The sequence below is a fragment of the Plecotus auritus genome (assembly GCF_963455305.1).
Source record: "Plecotus auritus genome assembly, chromosome: 8".
NCBI lineage: Eukaryota > Metazoa > Chordata > Mammalia > Chiroptera > Vespertilionidae > Plecotus > Plecotus auritus.
In genome coordinates, this window is record NC_137782.1 from 23199701 (window position 1) to 23219392 (window position 19692).

Genomic DNA, 19692 nt, shown 5'->3' on the forward strand with positions numbered 1-19692 from the left:
ATTAATATCCTAGCATCTTGCAAAAATATTGATCAACTACTAAGTAAGAAACTATAATTTTACAGCAAATCCCTGGATATAAAATTTGAGTTTATGAATTATATTATGTTAAAGGTTATTTTTTTTTACTCATTTACTATATTATATAGGATCTCTATCCAACAAGAATGCTTACATTTCTTTCCTCCCCACTGTCATATGGCTGCAGGAGGGAGTTAATTAGATTTGGCCAAACAGAAACCTCAGCTCCCATTTTGCAAGGGAGAGTTTGTCTCAGAGGCCTGCACTCTGTCTGCTGTTGCAGAGAGAGATATTAATGTGATGCCCCTATCCCTCTTGATTCTTATTTGCTTTAGGTACTTTCTGCTTTTAAAACTATGTGTTCTGTATCTGCCTAGGTGATTTTAAACAATCTTATTCTCAATTTGGATAATGTAGGCAGAGGCCAAGCTGAAGTTTACATTCTGAATAGCTCTGGAAATAAGGTTTAATAAATGAATAGAGTGGGATAATGTTTCTAAAAGAGACTGGGTATGGGCATAGTTCTTTATTTCTGTTTTTCCAACTGTGGTATTCATATGCCTAGAAAGGATTGTGGCAATGTGCCAAAGTATTGTGGCAATACTACATAAGAATTACCTTTTTTAATGATAACTGATTTTAAACATTTTGTCAGATACGTATCTATATATATAAAAGCCTAAGCGACTAACTGGTAGCTATGATGCGCAATGACCACCAGGGGGCAGACATTTAATGCACGAGCTGCGGAGCAACAGCATCTTTGCAGAGTGCCCTCTCACACTCCGGGACCCCTCGGGGGATGTCGGACTGCCAGTTTTGGCCCGATCCCCGCAGGCCAGGCCGAGGGACCCTGCTCACTCCGCAGTCGCCCTTCAAGCTCTGGCACCGCCCCAGGTGCAGCTGGCCAGGGAGGGACCCTGGGAGGTTGGCTCCAGGGTGTGTCAGGCCCGTTTCGCCCAGTCCTGCCCTGCCCTGCCAGCCACCTTCTAATTAACTTTTTTCCAATGTGCATGAACCCATGCACCGGGCCTCTAGTTTTATAATAAAAGGAAATAATAAAATTATATATTTTTTTCAAATCTCACTAATTTAGATTGACTACCTATCCAGATACCTTTGACTGAAGAAATGATGCTTTGCTATAATTGCAGGGAAATCTGAGGGCCTATTAGAGTATTTACCTTCTTCTGTCTCCCTCTTTTCTTTTGACTAGGAAATGACTAATGAAGAGAAGAATATTATCACCAACCTAAGCAAATGTGATTTTACCCAGATGAGCCAGTATTTCAAAGCCCAGTCAGAAGCTCGGAAACAGATGAGCAAGGAAGAGAAACTGGTACTATTTCTTAAATTTCTGAGGTGTTTGAAATAGAGATTGTTTCATCCATTTTTCTTCTTGGTTCTTATAGGACAGCTTTGACTTGAGTAATCAATCTCACATGGCTCTGTACTAAAGATTTAGGATTCTCAACCTAGTGGAATAGATTTTCTTCAGGGTTTTGTGTAGACTGAAGATTATGAATAAGCACTTTGTTTGATGACTCACTATAAAAACCCTGGTGCTGCTGACCTAAAAACTCAAACAATATAGTTTTTAAGGATTGACAGATCTGTCTCACTCACAGTGGCTCCTGAATGTTAGAGAGCTATGACAGATCAAATACTACTGGCCATGTACCTCCCTCTTCTCTGATCTACTTTACACTGGAATCTAGCCATGCTCATTTATATGCATCTTCCAGTCTTGACCATCCTTTTTCCTGAAGGATCTTTTCAGTATCCAGCTGGGATGTCATTTTCTTCTAGAGCATCAGTAGGCAAACGATAGGCTGCCTGTTTTTGTAAACAAGTTTATTGGAACACAGCCACATCTATTCATTTACACATTATCTGTGGCTGCATTCATGTGGCAGAGTTGAGTAGTTGCAACAGAATCCTTATGGCCCTCAAACCTAAAATATTTCCTATCCAGAAAAAGTTTACCATCTCCTGATCTAAAGGAGTGCAAGCTGGAGTTTCATTTTTTTCAACTTGGAGGTCCGGAAGTTAAGGATTTTAAGAAATTCTTTGCATTTCAAAGCCCTTATAGTTTCAGTGTTTTAAAAACTTGGCATGCTTCTAAAATTTAGTCCATTGTATCTTGTTATTTTAAAAATTTTATTTACTGATTGATTTCAAGAGACAGAGGAGGGAAAGGAGAGAGAAAGAAAACACACACACACACACACACACACACACACACACACACACCCCACCCCCCCACCCCCCCCGATTTGTTGTTCCACTTATTCATGCATTCGTTGGTTGCTTCTTGTATATGCCCTGACGGGAGAGCAAACCTGCAACCTTGGCGTATCGGGATGGTGCTCTAAGCAACTAAGCTACCTGGCCAGAGCTGTATTTCTGTAACTCATTGTTTGATGGTGCCTATTTGACCTTTAGTTTGAAAATGAGTTACCATAAGAATGATAACTGCATCAGCCTTTTTCATGTCGGCTTAGTCTTCTCCCCAATATTCCAGATAAGTGAAATTTGGTTTATTACTTCAGTGGTGTTTTTAAACTTAACCTCTGGTGTTTTATTCTTGGAATATTGATCCAAAGATAGGGAGGTTTCATAAGTATCACCTTGTCAGAGCCCCTGCCAAAGAAACTTGCTGCCAGTAAGTTCTGAGTCTGAATCTACCCACCGGGCAACGGGACTTAGTTAAATTGAATTGCTAAGTATCATAGGACTGACAAGGCAGCAGAGGGCAGTGGGGCTTCAAATCCGTCCCTTGCCTTTTTGGAGCAAGGGTCACAATGTCTGTAACCTGTATCTAGGAAAGAATCTGTAACAGGCTTATTTGAGCTTGAAAACCCATGTGAAATGCTGTTCAACTGAATGTCTCTGGAATCTGTTAGAGAACACGGAGGTGCTGCCTATGAGGCCCTGTTAGAAAGGCTCTTGTCCATCCATTATGATAGTGCTCAACCAAATGGTGTTAATTTTAATTTTTTTATTTTAAATATATTTTTATTGATTTCAGAGGAAGGCGGGGCGGGGGGGAGAGAGAAACATCAATGATGAGAGAGAATCATTGATGGGCTGCCTCCTGCACGCTCCCTACAGGGGATCGAGCCTGCAACTCAAGCATGTGCCCTTGACCAGAATTGAACTGTAGACCTTCCAGTCCACAGTCCAATGCTCTATCCACTGAGCCAAACCAGCTAAGGCTGGTGTTAATTTTTAAAGTTACATTTAAAACTACCAAGGTGCCCTAGCTGGTTTGGCTCAGTGGATAGAGTGTTGGCCTGTGGACTGAAGGGTCACAGGTTCGATTCTGGTTAAGGGCACATACCTCAGTTGCAGGCTCCATGCCAGCCCTGGTTGGGGTGCATGCCGGAGGCAACCAATTGATGTGCGTCTCTCCCCCTCCTTTTCACTCTCTCTAAAAATCAATGGAAAAATATCCTCTTGTGAGGATTAACAACAACAAAAAACTACCGAGGTAATCTATATATATTAAAGAGTAATATGCTAATTAGACCAGACATCCTTGCGGACAACCTTCCTGACAAAGCTGGGGCTGCGAGTGCCGGCCGGCGGCCAGAGGGAAGCCCCGGTCCTGGGTGCCAGAGGGGAGCCGGTGCTGGCAGCCAGGGGAAGGAAGGCCTATTCTTGCACGGATTTCATGCATCTGGCCTCTAGTATATTTATAAACATATATCCTTAGAGATGACAGAATTTATGGTTGAATTAACCTTATAGGTAGATCTTTAGGGAAATTTTACTGTATTTAAGTTTGAAAATTCTATTAGAGGTTTTTTCGAACTTGAATTCATTTCTTAGTAATTTTTAGATGTTACTTTGACCTGTTCTCACACAAGAGATAATATCTAAGTAGAGAACAGCCATTTGAACCCATTTTGAGTATTTTTTTGCTGTCTTCCAGAAAATCAAAGAGGAGAATGAAAAAATACTAAAAGAATATGGTTTCTGTATTATGGATAACCACAGAGAGAGAATTGCCAACTTCAAGATAGAACCGCCTGGGCTTTTCCGTGGCCGTGGCAACCACCCCAAGATGGGCATGCTGAAGAGACGGGTCATGCCTGAGGACATAATCATCAACTGTAGCAAGTGAGCCCGGTTCATCCTTTGGGCCAAAAATGAAATGGGGGCTTCCTTTGTTCTTAGTAGTTGGGAATATTTCCCACGTTAGAGAACTGATTAGGGCAGCTCAGTATTTTCATATGTACATCTCCCAAGTGTGTTTCATGTATTGATTGGTGAGGAAGAAACTTGGACCTATATGCTCAGCAGATTAATCCACATTAGGTCAAGAAAGGTGAAATTGTTCCTCACGTGTCCTCATTTCACTGCCCTCCTGTTTTGTTATTTCCACAGAGATGCCAAGGTTCCTTCTCCTCCTCCAGGACATAAATGGAAAGAAGTCCGACATGATAATAAGGTTACTTGGCTGGTCTCCTGGACAGAGAACATCCAGGGTTCCATTAAATACATCATGTTGAACCCCAGTTCAAGAATTAAGGTAAGGGGTGGCTCAGAGCTGCCCCAGTTAGTGGGTAATCTCTTTTTGTTGAAATGTAATGTTTTCAGACTTTGAGAGTCACTTTGACAAATTAAAAACCCTCCCCACAAAAAGAAGGCAAGTACTTTCATGGTTAGCATTATCCAGTGACCTCCCTAAGGTGTATCCGTTTTTGCATCACATTGTAATCTTGCTCATTTATTCACAAATATTTGCTGAAATCCCAGTATGTGCCTGACACAGTATATGCATGGTGCTAAGAATGGTATTAGTAAACAAGGTAGCTGCCTTCACATTGCCTGCTAGCCAGTGTTCAGAATGTACATGTATATTGGCTTCTATAGCTCCTTTCCTTTTCCTCACCTTTCCTGGCTCTGAAGAAGGGAATGTAATTGCTTTGAAATGAGAAAAAAGTTGTAAAATCTTACATACTCTGACTTGCCAAGGTTTCAGGTGAGTAGGTTCCACCAGGGCTAAGTGGAATAATGCACATGAAAGCACGTCACCAACTGCTGAACATCCACATGCTGTAATTAAAAGGGGAAAACTGGGAAGGGCAGTCAGTTCTTGTTAGCTGGCCAGGAATACCCTGCTTGGGAGAGTCCCACAAACGTCCTTCCTTAGATATACCATGGAAATGTGATCAGCAGCCTGAAAGAGAGATGAGCTCCACAAGAAAATGGTCAATGAATTAGTTCCATGTAGACTGTGACTGTTTACATGCAGGGGACTGGGACTAAAGACCTTCTTAATCTTGGTTTATAGGTCATTAAATGTTCGTTTAACTAAGGCCACAGCTCAAAAGGCCATGTATCTTAGACTAAACTGCACTTTTTCTAGCTCATAATCCTGTGTTCTAATGAAAATTACCCATTTATGTTTTCATTTCGAAAATGTCACTTTTTCTAGTTTAGAGTAAGTAGAGAATCAGAAAGAGAACTTCATGGTGAGCAAAAGTGAACTCGTGTAAAAAATATATTGTATTGTATTCCCTTCTGAGATACCACACCCGTGGATAACAGCGGTTTTAGCCCTCAAAGAACTTGTGGTCTGGTGGGCAAATTCAGTAAGAATTCAGTTATACTATAACCGTGGTCAGCAAACTGCGGCTTGCGAGCCACATGCGGCTCTTTGGCCCCTTGAGTGTGGCTCTTCCACAAAATACCATGGCCTGGGCGAGTCTATTTTGAAGAAGTGGCGTTAGAAGAAGTTTAAGTTTAAAAAAATTTGGCTCTCAAAAGAAATTTCAATCATTGTACTGTTGCTATTTGGCTCTGTTGACTAATGAGTTTGCTGACCACTGTACTAGAAGAAAGGCAAATATTAAATGCTTTAGATAAATAGAGCAGTTAAGAGGTCAGGAACAACTTTATGAAGGAAATTCAGGGGCCACTAGAGAGAGATGCAGGCCAAATCTTCAGACATTTTCTGAAGGTTTTTTATATTATCCTAAATTCAATAGGAGGCCACTGGGTTTTAAAGAAGGTGAATAATACCAGGTTTGTGTGTTAGAAACCTGTGACATATGGATCATTCTGACTGCTGCTCTATGGATTAGATGCAGACAAGTAGGGAGACTCTTTAGTATTCCAGGAAAGAAATGGTGATGACCTAAAATAAGTGATGGCAGCACTTCAAGGGCAGAGATTTGTGCAGGTTTCTGGATGATGGTTATGGCAGTGAACCTAGAAGACACCCAGATGTAGGTCCTGCCTAGAACCTTATATCCAGTGGCTGACTCTAGTCAGCTGGGTTGGGATCCTAAGAGTCAAGAAGATGGTTAAAGACTTGGCAAGTGGTATTTGTTGAGGGGAAAAGAAATGTGATTCCTACCAATCTCATTGGCTTTTTCTTACTCAGCAGAACAGTGAGGACTTTTTGAGGTCTGGGTTTGACAGTACTTTTTAACTGCACAGCCAGCAAGAGAGGCAGTCTCTCTCTTTTTTTAAATATATTTTAACAAGAGGCCCAGTGCACGAAATTCGTACACTCGGGGTGGGGCGTGGGGAGGGGTGTCCTTCAGCCCAGCCTGCGCCCTCTCGCAGTCTGGGAGCCTTCAGGGGATGTCCGACTGATGGTCAGACATCCTTAGCGCTGCCACAGAGCAGGAGAGGCTCCCACCACTGCTGCTGCACTCACCAGCTGAGTCCGGCTTCTGGCTGAGCGCACTGACCACCAGGGGGCAGCTCCTTCATTGAGAGTCTGCCCCCTGGTGGTCAGTGCACATCATAGCTACCGGTTGTTCCGCCATTTTGGTCAATTTACATATTAGCCTTTTATTATGGATAGGATTGATTTCAGAGAGGAAGGGAGAGGAAGAGAGAGATAGAAACCTCAATGATGAAAGAGACTGATTCATAGGCTGCCTCCTGTATGTCCCAGATGGGATCGAGCCTGCAACCTAGGCCTGTGCACTGACAGGGAATTGAACTGTGACCTTACGGTTCATAGGTCAGTGTTCAGCCACTGAGCCACACCAGCTGGGCAGTGGATTCTTGTCCATTACAGAGGGTTGACTGAGTAGGGGAAGAGGACAAGGGGTTAAAGGCAGCCCCTCTACAGTGGACACCTTGTTTTCCTGAGATGGTTTTGATAAAAACCTTGGCTTGGAAGACCAAAATACTTTATTTTTTTACAAGTATTCTGAGAAAACTTGCTCAAGTGCATTTTACTCTGGATTCTGTTCAGGGACACTGAAGGCAGCAAGTATAAACATACTTCCTGGAGGCCCACCTTCCCCTGCTGGACCTAGACAAGGTGGCTTCTGCCTCATCCCCATCGCTGGGTCTTTATTTGAGAGAATCCTGGATTCCCTGTACCAGGAGCCCAACCAACATATGAGGAAAAGTTGGGCTCGTGGTAGCCTCTGTGAATGAATTATTTGTTGGGTTTTCTGAAACTTGTTTCAGTAGCATGACTAAGGGACTGAGGAAATAAATTCTACAGGACTTGGAAGAGTCAGAGTCAGGCTGTGGTAGGCCTCTGTCTTTTAGAGTATGGGGAGAGAAGCCCACTTCCGAGCTGGAGACTGTATTGCTGCAGACGAGCCTTCCGTGTCTAATCTTCTGTGTCATGTCACGGAGATGTATTACTGACTTGTAATACATCTTATATCACACCTGTTCTTACTCTTATGTCAAAATGTACTGAGAAAAATCTGTGAGAAATTTTCAGCTTTCTATTGTCTGGAAATAGAACTTAGATATTTCTTCTGTATTACCAATGACTAAATTATCCACCCACAACAACATATAGTTACTAAACCTCTTGTTTTATTGCCAAACAAATACGTATAGCTAGTCCACACTCAGTGTGGGAGGGTGCTGACAATTCCTTAGCATACTTGAGTGAGCTTCCATTTCTGAGTGTTTGTTAAGAGAAGTAGAAGACATTTCTTGTTCCATGTTCCTCACACTCCTGCGTGCTCGGGCCAGTTACCTTGACCACAGTTCTTACATCTCAAGGACCACGTGTCATAGGCAGGAAGCAGGCATATGTGGGTAAAATCACTACTTGTCTTTTGTTGTGGGGTGGGGGAATTAAGAGCATATTCTTGGGTTCTGAAATTCCATCCCTGCATTCATGTCATATAGTGTGTTTTAGGCCTGGTAATACTTCTGATGCTCTTAGATTTCTTGGATATTTTTTCCCTCCTTACCTTTCTCACTTGATACTATTAGTCCTTGCTAAGTATCAAGGACTGTTGATGGAAGATTTCAGCCTTTTCACACCCTTTTAAACTTCTTTAATTTGCTTTAGAATTCAATTTTTAAACCTTCCACAAAAAGCTTTAATGTTTACAAAGAAAAGACTTCCCAGTAACATTATTTCCCTCAGTCTAATCAAGAACATTTTTAAATGCAGAAGTTAGAAAATGGTGCGTAATTATGGCTATTCCTAGAAATCATTGTGTTCCTTCATAATTACATGTTGTAATCTTTGGTTCTGCTTCCTTGACAGTCTCTTCCATCAAACTAAATGGTTGTCTTGAATTTAATGAAATTCAATTCCAGTGGAAAACTGCTGTTGGGTCACAGTAAAGCTGTGATGGGGGAGTTTATACCCTTTGTTGACAGAAGTCAGTTTGGGGACATGCCATGTGGGCTTTTCCCAAGAACGTAAACATTTCAAAAAGTGGAAGCCAGAGGCTTTTTTAGTTTCTTAGTAATTAGGAGTCAGTTGAGCTCGATAGTGAAACGGGACAGCGTGAGTTCTCATCAGGTTAAAGGCCTGAAAATTTCTCTTCAGTACTCTGCTTTGCTCCCTTGCTTAAAAGCTCAAGTTTCTTCTCTTTGGTGCAGAGCCCTGAACTTGGGTATTTAGTCTATCTTTACTCACCATCCCTAAGCAATCCACCTTTGGGGTTGGGTCTTTGCAGGGTGAGAAAGACTGGCAGAAATACGAGACCGCTCGGAGGCTGAAGAAGTGTGTGGACAAGATCCGGAACCAGTATCGAGAAGACTGGAAGTCCAAAGAGATGAAAGTCAGGCAGAGAGCTGTTGCCCTGTACTTCATCGACAAGGTGAGAGCGTCTGCCTGTCACATTGCCTAATGTGTTCAGCTTAACAAAGATGTAGGGAGCGTTTACTCCTCTGGGCCCCATGCTAAGTACTGGAAAGGTGGTGACAAGCCAACACCTGGGGTCCTGCTCATTCAGTCTCTGGTCCAATAGGGAGGGTAGAACTTGAGAGAGAGTCAGTCCACATCTGGTGCTGTCTGAACAGTCTGCCTGATAGGAGAGTTTGTCTGAACCTGAATATGCCGGAAATGCTGTGATATTCTCAAACTCTTTCTGAGCCACCAAAAATAATTGACATCACATCCCAACACAATTATATTTGTGTTTGTGTAACTGAAACAAAAGTTGCACAAAGCAATGCCTTTGCTGTCCTACGAGCAAGAAATTTTGATATTTTTCTGTTTCTTGTTAAAAATACAAGATTATAACCCTTAAAATTGGTTAAAATTCTGCTAATATATCACAACTACAGTTTGAGAGACTGTTCTGGAGATCAGTTTCTTAGTATTCTTTAGAAGAAAAGATTCCATGTTTTTTCCCACCAGTTTTGTACTTCATATAATATTTGAGCACAAATTCTGAATTGTCTCAAAAATTAAGCAAAATTAAGAAACTAACTTTTTGAGTCTGATTGCCAAGACTAGAAACATTCCCTCAGTTGCTGCTTTAAAAAAAAAAAAAGTTCTTCCTTTCTTCCATTCCCAGTTGAGAAGACAGAGTAAAGAGGTTGGATTTATAGGGAAGTTTAATATCCCCATGACTCTTCATACTTCATTTTATAGAGGAAGAAGCAACAATGCAGAATCCCGAATTCCCAGGCCTTGCAGACTAATGCTCTGTCCCCAAAGAGAATTGAGAGGATTCTGATTTTGGTTTCCTAGAGATCCTGTGAGATTCAAGTTTCTTCATTCATGCTAATCTTCATATCTTCTCTCACTTTCTCCTCCTGGGACAGCTTGCTCTGAGAGCAGGCAATGAGAAAGAGGAAGGAGAAACAGCAGACACTGTGGGTTGCTGCTCGCTGCGCGTGGAGCATATCAATCTGCACCCGGAGTTGGATGGGCAGGAATATGTGGTCGAGTTTGACTTCCTTGGGAAGGACTCGATCAGATACTACAACAAAGTCCCTGTTGAGAAACGAGTAAGTTAATGTGGTCTATTTTTTATTCGTTCACCCATCCATTCAATAAGCATTTGTTGAGTGCTTTTTGTGTGCTCTGTGCTTTGCTGGGCACTAGAAAAACACTTGAAAGAGAGGGGAGAGGTATTGTTTGATGTCCGTACCCTCACCCCCAATTCCTGGAAATGAGGGCCATCTCCCATAGCAGTATTCAACAGAGTATGTGTAGAGGTTGGCCCTCACAACAAACTCAGCGTAAGATTGAACCCACGATGTCATTTTAATGATGTAACCACATTTCCATATCCCTTGGTCATGTTCCACATTTGTCATTTGTTGCTTGGCTCAACTTCCTCCAGGTCCTGATTGAGTGAAAAGGTAGCCTTTTGGTCCTTAGATCTCTAAGCCTGTAGCTGAAGAGGTATTGCAGCTCAGTGCACCTCCCCTCCCCCCATATTGGGCTTTAACCAGAGACCTACAGAGTGTAGGATCCTAGTAATCCAGCCCTTCGGGCTGAGGTTTCATCAGTATGTGGGCTTTACTGGCTGTCGAAATGCTCCAGGTGAAATAAAGCTAAAGGGACCTGGCAGTTAAATGGAAATCCTGAGCTTCGTTTGGATTCCACACTGGGGGTGGGGGTTGGAGGGTGAGGATATCATTAGGTCAGCTGATAAAATTGGAATACGAACAGTAGATTGGATAAAAAGGTATCACTGTAAATTTGTGAAGCTGATAAATACTGTGAACCTCTATCCTGTGTAAGTATCCACAGATTGTTCAGAACAGATTAATTAGCGTGTGTGTGCACGCACGTACATGTAGAGAGAAAGAGCAAGCAGACATGCACACTGCACAAATGGTAAATGAGTTTGGGTAAAGAATGTGCCCCTAGTGCTTTGTGGGTTTTTTTTAACGTTATAATTGTTTCCAAAATAAAGGTCTTAAAAATAATTATTTCTTGTAGGTTTTTAAGAACTTACAACTATTTATGGAGAACAAACAGCCTGAGGATGATCTTTTTGATAGACTCAATGTGAGTGGACAATGTGCACTGGGTTGAAGAGGGGCCCAGCCAGAGCCCACAAGCTCCTAAAGGAGAGGTTTGCCTGGGGTGACTTGGGCTCTCCCCTCAGCTTACCCTGTGGCGTCCTCTATGCTCTTCCTTCCTCGGGGCACACAGTGAATCCAGGGCCAAAGCCCTAAAATGAGGGTAAACAGACCCTGCCTTTATCCTCCTCTGATTCCTGCAAGCCTTCCCTTGGATGGATGCCAGCCACCTCTGGAGACCCCAGACCTGTCCTTCTTCTCTTATCAGGGAAGATGTTAACAGGGAAGGACACATTTGTTTTATGGGCCTGCTTAAGATTGAAGTACATCTTAGGGAGGTATCATGAACCCTATGTTCCATAATTCTCTTCCGCTTTTCCTACCTTCCGTCTGGCAGAGCAGTAAACTTGGCAAGGTCGTGATGCACTGGCATCAGTGTCCTCGAGCTTGCCAGAAGGGGCGGGGTTGTGTGGCTTTTACCGTAAATTCGAACATCCTTGTTGCTTTATCTCATCCAGACTGCTATTTTAAATAAGCATCTTCAGGATCTCATGGAGGGCTTGACTGCCAAGGTGTTCCGTACCTACAATGCCTCCATCACGCTACAGCAGCAGCTAAAAGAACTCACAGCCCGTAAGTACTGCTTGGCAACCCAGGGCCCACACCCTGCTGGTGATGCCCAGTGCCCTTGTTCCGCTAAGTCCTAGATATGTCCCACGTTTTCTCTTAACATTGTGACTGGAAACTTTTCCCTCCATCCCTCCAATAGAGAGCTAAGGCTTAAGTCTGTATAAACATAAGACCAGTGCCATTTCCCCCGTTCCTACCCCAGCTTCTAGTTTCAATTTATGGAATGTTGACAGGGGCTTTCTATCTGCTCTGAAAATGCCTGAACTTTGTTTTATACGTATGTTATTTTAAAGCTCACAGAGAAAAGACATAGTGCTGTAATGTTCTGTTAAAGTGGAGAGTAGGTTGTCATGGTTACTAAAATAATATCAGAGCAAATCCTTTCCTTGAGGTTTCTGTCAATTTTTTCCCTTATGAGTAGGTTGAATTCTAAAAACCAACTGCAGAAGGTTTCACCACAATCTGCAAGCTTTTTTCCTGGAGCCCAGTCACTGCTAAATTCCTACTGTCCTCTATAAATAGGTTCAATGGTTTTAGAATATGAGCCAGAAAAGCCAAAGATGGATATATAGAAGGTCCGTATTTTAGGGCAGGATAAAGAATGACACAAGAAAATTCCTTGGCTAACACTTTTTATTGTACTTTAAAAAAAATATATTGCCTTGGGGTTTTAAAATGTAAAATTTATGGTCCCTTTGTCTTCTCTACCTTGGCTTCTTTCTGTCCCAAGTCCCTATTTTCTTCAGGTTACATTGGGTGTGTAGGTTGGGGAGTCGGGCACTGCAACAAGCGGATGAGTGTGTAGACCTCTGATTTTGAACTGATTGGTGGCTTGGGGAAACTTGATCATTGGAGTGATATGAGAGCCAGTAAAATCATGAGGATGGAACATTGGGAAGGCACATGTATATTCTCTCTGGTTGTACAAATTCACTCTTTTTTACCGTCACGTTTCTTTCTGTACAGCGGATGAGAACATCCCAGCGAAGATCCTATCTTATAACCGTGCCAACCGAGCTGTTGCAATTCTTTGTAACCATCAGAGGGCACCACCAAAAACTTTTGAGAAGTCCATGATGAACTTGCAATCTAAGGTATTTTGGATCTGGATGGTGGGGTAGCAAAATGAAGACAACTGTGTCTGCCATGAGTTGATATTCCGAAAACGAAAGGCATTTTTAATTCAGCCTTCCAGGCTGGGATATCAGAAGGCCAGTTCTGGGTCGTTCTGGAAGAAAGGTCCACACTAGAGCTAAACAAATGGGACTATAATAGTAGTTGTCCCTGAGGAAGACACTGAGTGCCCGGTACCGACTGTTCAGGAGGTGCTCATTCTGTACGCACAAGTTCTGCATTGGCCACTTTCCCATTTTGAAAAGCTCAGGTTGATGTAACCTCTTTGAAATATTGCTAATTGTTGTCTTTATTATACACGAGGATAATAGATAAAGTCTTCACAATTCCTTGCCACAACCCAGAAATACAATTATTTCCAAATTAGATTGCATCAAATTGAAAAGATGAAACAATGATAGTTAATTTCCCCCCAATTCTAGCACAACTATTTTTATTTTTGCACATTCCACAGGAATCCTATTTTATGTAGCTCTCCTTCAAACATCTTTGGAATGCTAGGGAGAAACTGACATGCAAACAAATAGATACTGTTCCTCTTCTATGTGCCTTTCTCCTTCCTCGGACTCTGCCTGGTACTGAGCTTTTAAGCCACAAGACACACTGCACATTTGACGATGAGCATTTTTGTGTGAGCAGTGGCTAGATCTAATCCATTCTCATGTACTAACCCACAGTGAGAATTTTCATTGCTGACAGACACAGGGTTATAAAGGAAACCAACTATCATGAAATATACTTACCAAATACATTTTAAAGTCTGATATAGTAATAAATGTGCTTTCTTATTATTAAAATCGTAAGGTGGTTCTAATAACCTGTAAATTTCAAGGTAGTAATGAATATAAATGATACTTTAAGAGATCTGCAATAATTATTGATATGAAAATATCTGTACTATCTATTGCTGATAAAATCATAGGTACTACTTGTATCACATCACTGTAGTTTGTTGCCCACATAATTGGAGGAAAAATGATGAATTTCAACGAGAGGTTGATGAAATTATAGATGTGATATTTTTCCATCCATGTTCACAGAATTCTGTACTTGGACAACTGGAGTTTAAAAACTGCTGTAGAGTGAGACCACATATATATTTTCAGGCCCATCATGAAATTTTGTTCTGTTGAAATATCTTCAAGATAAATACCCAGGAATAGTACATCTGGGTCAAAAGATATGCACAACCTACGGTGCTATCTAGCTTACCTGAAGGGATGCATATGTCCACAGTAAATGAATGTGTCCACAGAGCTCTCAAATCCTTGGACCATATGGTTGGCAGGCAAGGAACCCTAGCAGCTCCCATTTCCTGCCACTCCGTTAAATGGCTGTTACCTGGTATCATTTACTCTCATGTTCTGAGCCAGAAATAAAAGCATGAATATTCAGGTGTTGTTTACCTAATTCAGGAGACCCCTCCCTGGAGTATGAGGAGGTCTTTTGTTGAACTCACTCTGGAACCACTGCTTGGGCAGCCCAGGCTGCCTGCCAGACGAGCCCTCCAAGCCCAGGAACCCTCTTCTGTGTGCCCACAAAGCAAACACACGCCCCTTTGCCAAGTGAATCAATGGAGTCTTTGATGCTTTGAGAGAATTTGACATAGTCTGCCAACTTAGCATTCACAGAAATGGTTAAAAGATTGTAGTGTGTTCCATTTTTAGCCTAAGAAGAATCTGGCTAATGGTGTCTGTGATGCTTTTGTGTATAGAATCAGTTCCTTCAGTTTGCCTTGGGACAACATAAATGTTGGAAGTAAGCCATTCATAGTAAAATGCATTTAATGATTGTCTCACAATAGTAGCCTCTGTTTCCAATCTGGGGCTGTGTGTGTGTGCATCTAATAGGCAATTCTAGGCTGAGAGCAACAGCCCCAGTGTGTTTGAATCAGGCATGCTTTACTCTGCAGAGGTCCCCTTGACCTCCCAGGTAAGCAAGGTGAGCAGGTCTGGGGTACCTGCACTCAGCAGTGAGAGTTCACAGGTTTGGGTTCTAGTTCCATGGTGTTGCCTGCTGCCATCCTCAAGCAGGAACTCAGAGAAAAGCTTAGGTTTTCAAGAGGTGTTTTTCAAGGGCTCTATCAAGCAAGAAAAGCTGCAACTGCTCTGGTCTTTTTTTTACAGACTGAGGCTCCATGAAATTCATTTGGAAAAAGAGGTCCACTGCTAAAAATGTTTTCAAATCTGTTTCTGAGGACTACTACCTTAATGTCTTCCCGTCTCAGCTCCCTCTATCTTTTTTTAAAAATCTTCACCGGAGGATATGTTTATTGATTTTAGAGAGGGGAGAGAGAAACATCAATGTGAGAAAAATCTATTGGTTGCCTCCCGTACATGCCCTGAACCTGCAACCTACGTTTGTGCCCTGACGTGGAATTGCACCCGTGACCTTTTGATGTACGGGACAATGCTCCAACCAGCTGAACCACGCGGCCAGGGCTCAGCTCCCTCTCCTTTTGAAAACAGAATGCCAAAGGCAGGGCATGCCATATATCAGCTTGGAACGGACTAGCTGACCTTTTAGTTGCCATTTTTTAGTCCCTTGGATAGTCTCTTCACACATCCTTTTTTCTCTAGAAGCTGACAGCTCCTTCCCAGAGTGCTGGCAGAATCTAAGAAATGAAGTGGTTCAGTCAATGCAAGGATCCTGTCTCGGCTGCAGCGTTCTTGGAATGAAGGCTAGGGCCTGGCTCAGGTTCCATTGGATAAATAGCTTGTCTGTAGCCCTCCTGTCAGGTGTCTATGGCCACATTCATCTCTAAAAGATGAGCACCCACATTCCTAGTCCCAGCAGGTTCTCTTCCCGAACATCGAGATTAGTGGAGCCCTGGATCTCTGCTTATAGAATGCTCATTTCTTGGAGACGTCTAGGTTTCATCTTTTGTGATACAGTTCTTTTCTTCTCTCTGGGCATCTTGTATTCCTAAAACTGATTGATGTTCTTCCCCCACTTAGATTGATGCCAAGAAGGAACAGCTAGCAGATGCCCGAAGAGACCTGAAAAGTGCTAAAGCTGATGCCAAGGTCATGAAGGATACAAAGACCAAGAAGTATGTGCCTGGTGATGTGCAAAGCTGGGGGTTGGTGGAGAGAAAAAAGCATGTGTAATATCGGCCAGGTTTCTGGGCTCCAGCTTTTCTAGGGTTTCAGAATGATGCCTTTTGGAAATCTCTGTACTTGGGACTTTTCTGCTTTTACTGCCCCCTAAGTGGCAGGGTGGGGTTGCAGTGTTCTTGCCAGAGGCCAGGCCTGGTTCTTGATGACATCCATTCTCCCAGGGTGGTAGAGTCCAAGAAGAAGGCTGTGCAGAGACTGGAGGAACAGTTGATGAAGCTTGAGGTTCAGGCCACAGACCGAGAGGAGAATAAACAGATTGCTTTGGGAACCTCCAAACTCAATTATCTGGACCCAAGGATCTCAGTGGCTTGGTAAGCATTGAGCACTTTGCTACTGGCTTGAGAAGGGTGGTGGGATTATGAGAGAACCATGCACTTTCAGTGCTCTGGAAAACCTCTGCCAGCCTGTGCATGCTGTGAAAGCATCAGAACATTCTGGATGGACTTCAGTGGACAGTGCTGTTACACTGCCTTTGAGTGTGTTTACATGTTTTAAAAAGGCAGGTGCAATCCCCATCCTAGGTAAGAATAGAAACTCTCCACCTGTATTGAAGGAAAAGTATAAAAGGGCCCCTCACTTCAACAAAATCTCATATATATAAAAAAGGCTAGCCAAAACCGGTTTGGCTCAGTGGATAGAGCGTCGGCCTGCGGACTGAAGGGTCCCGGGTTCGATTCTGGTCAAGGGCATGTACCTTGGTTGCAGGCACATCCCCAGTGGGAGGTGTGCAGGAGGCAGCTGATCGATGTTTCTCTCTCATCGATGTTTCTAGCTCTCTATCCCTCTCCCTTCCTCTCTGTAAAATATCAATAAAATATATTTAAAAAAAATAATAAAAAAAATTAAAAAGGCTAATATACAAAGTGTCCCCTCGGGAGTTTGATCGCTCTCTATGACATGTGTGGACCACTAGGGGGTGGCGTGGAACAAAGGAAGGCCCCTGCTGGCAGCCAGAAGGCCCCAATGGGCCCTGTTTGTTGGCCAGGCCTAGGGACCCTACCTGTGCACAAATTTCATGCACCGGGCCTCTAGTGTTTCAATAAAATAATTTACAAGTGAAGGAGGAAAGGTAGGAACAAGGAGATAAAATAAAAATGAGAACACAGATCTGAGCAACCTATACAAAGAGAGGGACCTTTTAACAAAGGCAGATAAGATTTCTATGGTTTGCTCACTTCCTCCATCCCCTACTGCACACACACACACACACACACACACACAGTCATAAAATAATATCCCCAAATAAGTGGCTTTTATGAAGATGCTTATTAGTTACCTTGAGTTGCTGAGTTCTCGGCCTAGGTAGAAGAATCATCCTTGTGGCACCTACTCTTCTAGGCCTTTTTCTACCCTGCTTTTGCCCTGTTTGATGCCAGGGGATTGGTTAGTTTGCAAGGCACTATGGACTTGAGCCAGATGCTTGGGTTCAGTTTTCAGCTCTGTGCTCACTAGCTGCACGAGAACATAATTGTTCTACCTTAATCTTTTTATCTGTATCTTTCTCATTTGTGCATTTGTAGTAGCACCTACTTTAGAGGTCACTGTCAAAGTTAAATGAGTTGAGCACCACCTGAATTCTCGTTCTCACCGGATGCATGTGAAGAAGGCAGCACATCCAAGCCTTGGCCTCAGGTCTGGGCTATTGCTCCCAGAGACACTAAACACCCCTTTTTCTCCTTGTTTGCAGGTGCAAGAAGTGGGGGGTCCCAATTGAGAAAATTTACAACAAAACCCAGCGGGAGAAGTTTGCCTGGGCTATTGACATGGCTGACGAGGACTATGAGTTCTAGCCAGTCTTGAGGAGCAATTCTGTGAAAAGGAACAGTGTGGTTTGGAGAAGATGGATAAACTGTGAGCCTCGCTTGCCCTCGCACCTGAGGGAGAGAGGCAGCAAGTCTTAACAAACCAACATCTTTGAGAAAAGATAAACCCGAAGATATTATAAGGGAGAGCTGAGCCAGTTGTCCTATGGACAACTTATTTAAAAATATTTCAGATATCAAAATTCTAGCTGTATGATTTGTTTTGAATTTTGTTTTTATTTTCAAGAGGGCAAGTGGATGGGAATTTGTCAGAGTTCTGCCAGACAAATTCGCTGTTTCACTGACATATTTGGATTCTCTTAGCTACTGTATACAAAATCCGATTATATTGGTGCGTTTTTACAGTTAGGGTTTTGCAATAACTTCTATATTTTAATAGAAATGAATTCCTAAACTCCCTCCCCTCTCCCCCATTTCAGGAATTTAAAATTAAGTAGAACAAAAACCCGGCGCACCTGTTAAGAGTTGTCAATATCTATTGTCATGGGAATCAATTTTCATTAAACTTGAAGCAGTTGTGACATCGGCAGTGTTTTGGTTCAGACACCTGTTCACAGAAAAGCATGATGGGAAAATATTTCCTGACTTGAGTGTTCCTTTTTAAATGTGAATTTTTATTTCTTTTTAATTATTTTAAAATATTTAAACCTTTTTTCTTGATCTTAAAGATCGTGTAGATTGGGGTGGGGAGGGATGAGGGGTGAGTGAGTCTAAGGATAATGAAATGATCAGTGACTGAAACCATTTTCCCATCATCCTTTGTTCTGAGCATTTTCTGTACCCTTTCAAAGATACCACCTTTTTCATTTTAAACCCCAGTCTTTCACCTGAAAGATTTTATTGTATAAAAAGTGTCACAGGTCAATAAATCTAGAGGAAAATGAGTATTTGGTCCAAAAAAAAGAAAAATAATCAAGATTTTAGGGCTTTTATTTTTTTCTTTTGTAATTGTGTAAAAAAAAATGGAAAAAAAAGAACACATAAAAAGCAGAATTTTAATGTGAAAACATTTTTTGCTATAATCATTAGTTTTAGAGGCATTGTTAGTTTAGTGTGCGTGCAGAGTCCATTTCCCACATCTCTCCAAGTATCTTCTATTTTTATCATGAATTCCCTTTTAATCAACTGTAGGTTATTTAAAATAAATTCCTACAACCTAACGGAAACTAAGTGTCTGCCTCTTTGTTACCTAGGACTCCAGGCCAGAGTGGGACTCTGGGGTTGGGACTTACTTGGTATGGAAGTGGTCTGGTCTGGCTGCTCGGGTCAGCAAGAGTGGGTCCCTCCCCAGGAGTCCTGCTGCCATTGGGTATAGGTCAAAGGAGAGCCCAAGTCCACCCCCTTAGAATGAAGGCAGGCCCAGGAAGTGAGGGAGAGTGCAGAAAGTCTACAAGAACAGATGGGGTGCAGGGACTGTATTAGAAGGTTAGAGCAAGTGTATTTGGGAGGCAGATTTTGGGAGTACTTTCCATGTGTGCTGGCCAGAAGCAGTAGGGAGCTTCTTTGGGTTTGCTTGTGTGGTTAGACTTAACTGGAGGGCAGGAATTGAGGGTACTAAGCCAGTTAGGACACTGGATCCCAGAAGCCCTCTCCCTGGTGGAATGCAGACTTCTCCCTGCATTGATTGATTGAAAGACAGAGTGATCTGTGCCCATTTCCCAGTGCTCTGGTACCCAGGTTGACCAGGGACCCTACAAAAATTGTTCCTTTCCTCATCCTAGGTTACAGCAAAGTCTGGAGTT

At 42.5% G+C, this 19692-nt stretch overlaps 1 protein-coding gene across 2 annotated transcripts in view; it reads left to right on the plus strand.

Moving 5' to 3' along the window:
* The window catches only part of TOP1 (DNA topoisomerase I), an 86827-nt gene extending 67711 nt beyond the window's left edge, over positions 1–19116 (plus strand). For both annotated transcript variants that reach the window (XM_080686208.1, XM_080686209.1), the window contains 11 exons: positions 1238–1360; positions 3959–4146; positions 4414–4558; positions 8937–9080; positions 10033–10218; positions 11162–11230; positions 11763–11877; positions 12841–12968; positions 15966–16060; positions 16289–16438; positions 17815–19116. In XM_080686208.1, the coding sequence (XP_080542334.1) occupies positions 1238–1360; positions 3959–4146; positions 4414–4558; positions 8937–9080; positions 10033–10218; positions 11162–11230; positions 11763–11877; positions 12841–12968; positions 15966–16060; positions 16289–16438; positions 17815–17917 (1446 nt within the window). In that variant the 3' untranslated portion in view covers positions 17918–19116. The remainder of the gene's footprint in view (positions 1–1237; positions 1361–3958; positions 4147–4413; positions 4559–8936; positions 9081–10032; positions 10219–11161; positions 11231–11762; positions 11878–12840; positions 12969–15965; positions 16061–16288; positions 16439–17814) is intronic.
* Positions 19117–19692: the final 576 nt, after the last annotated feature.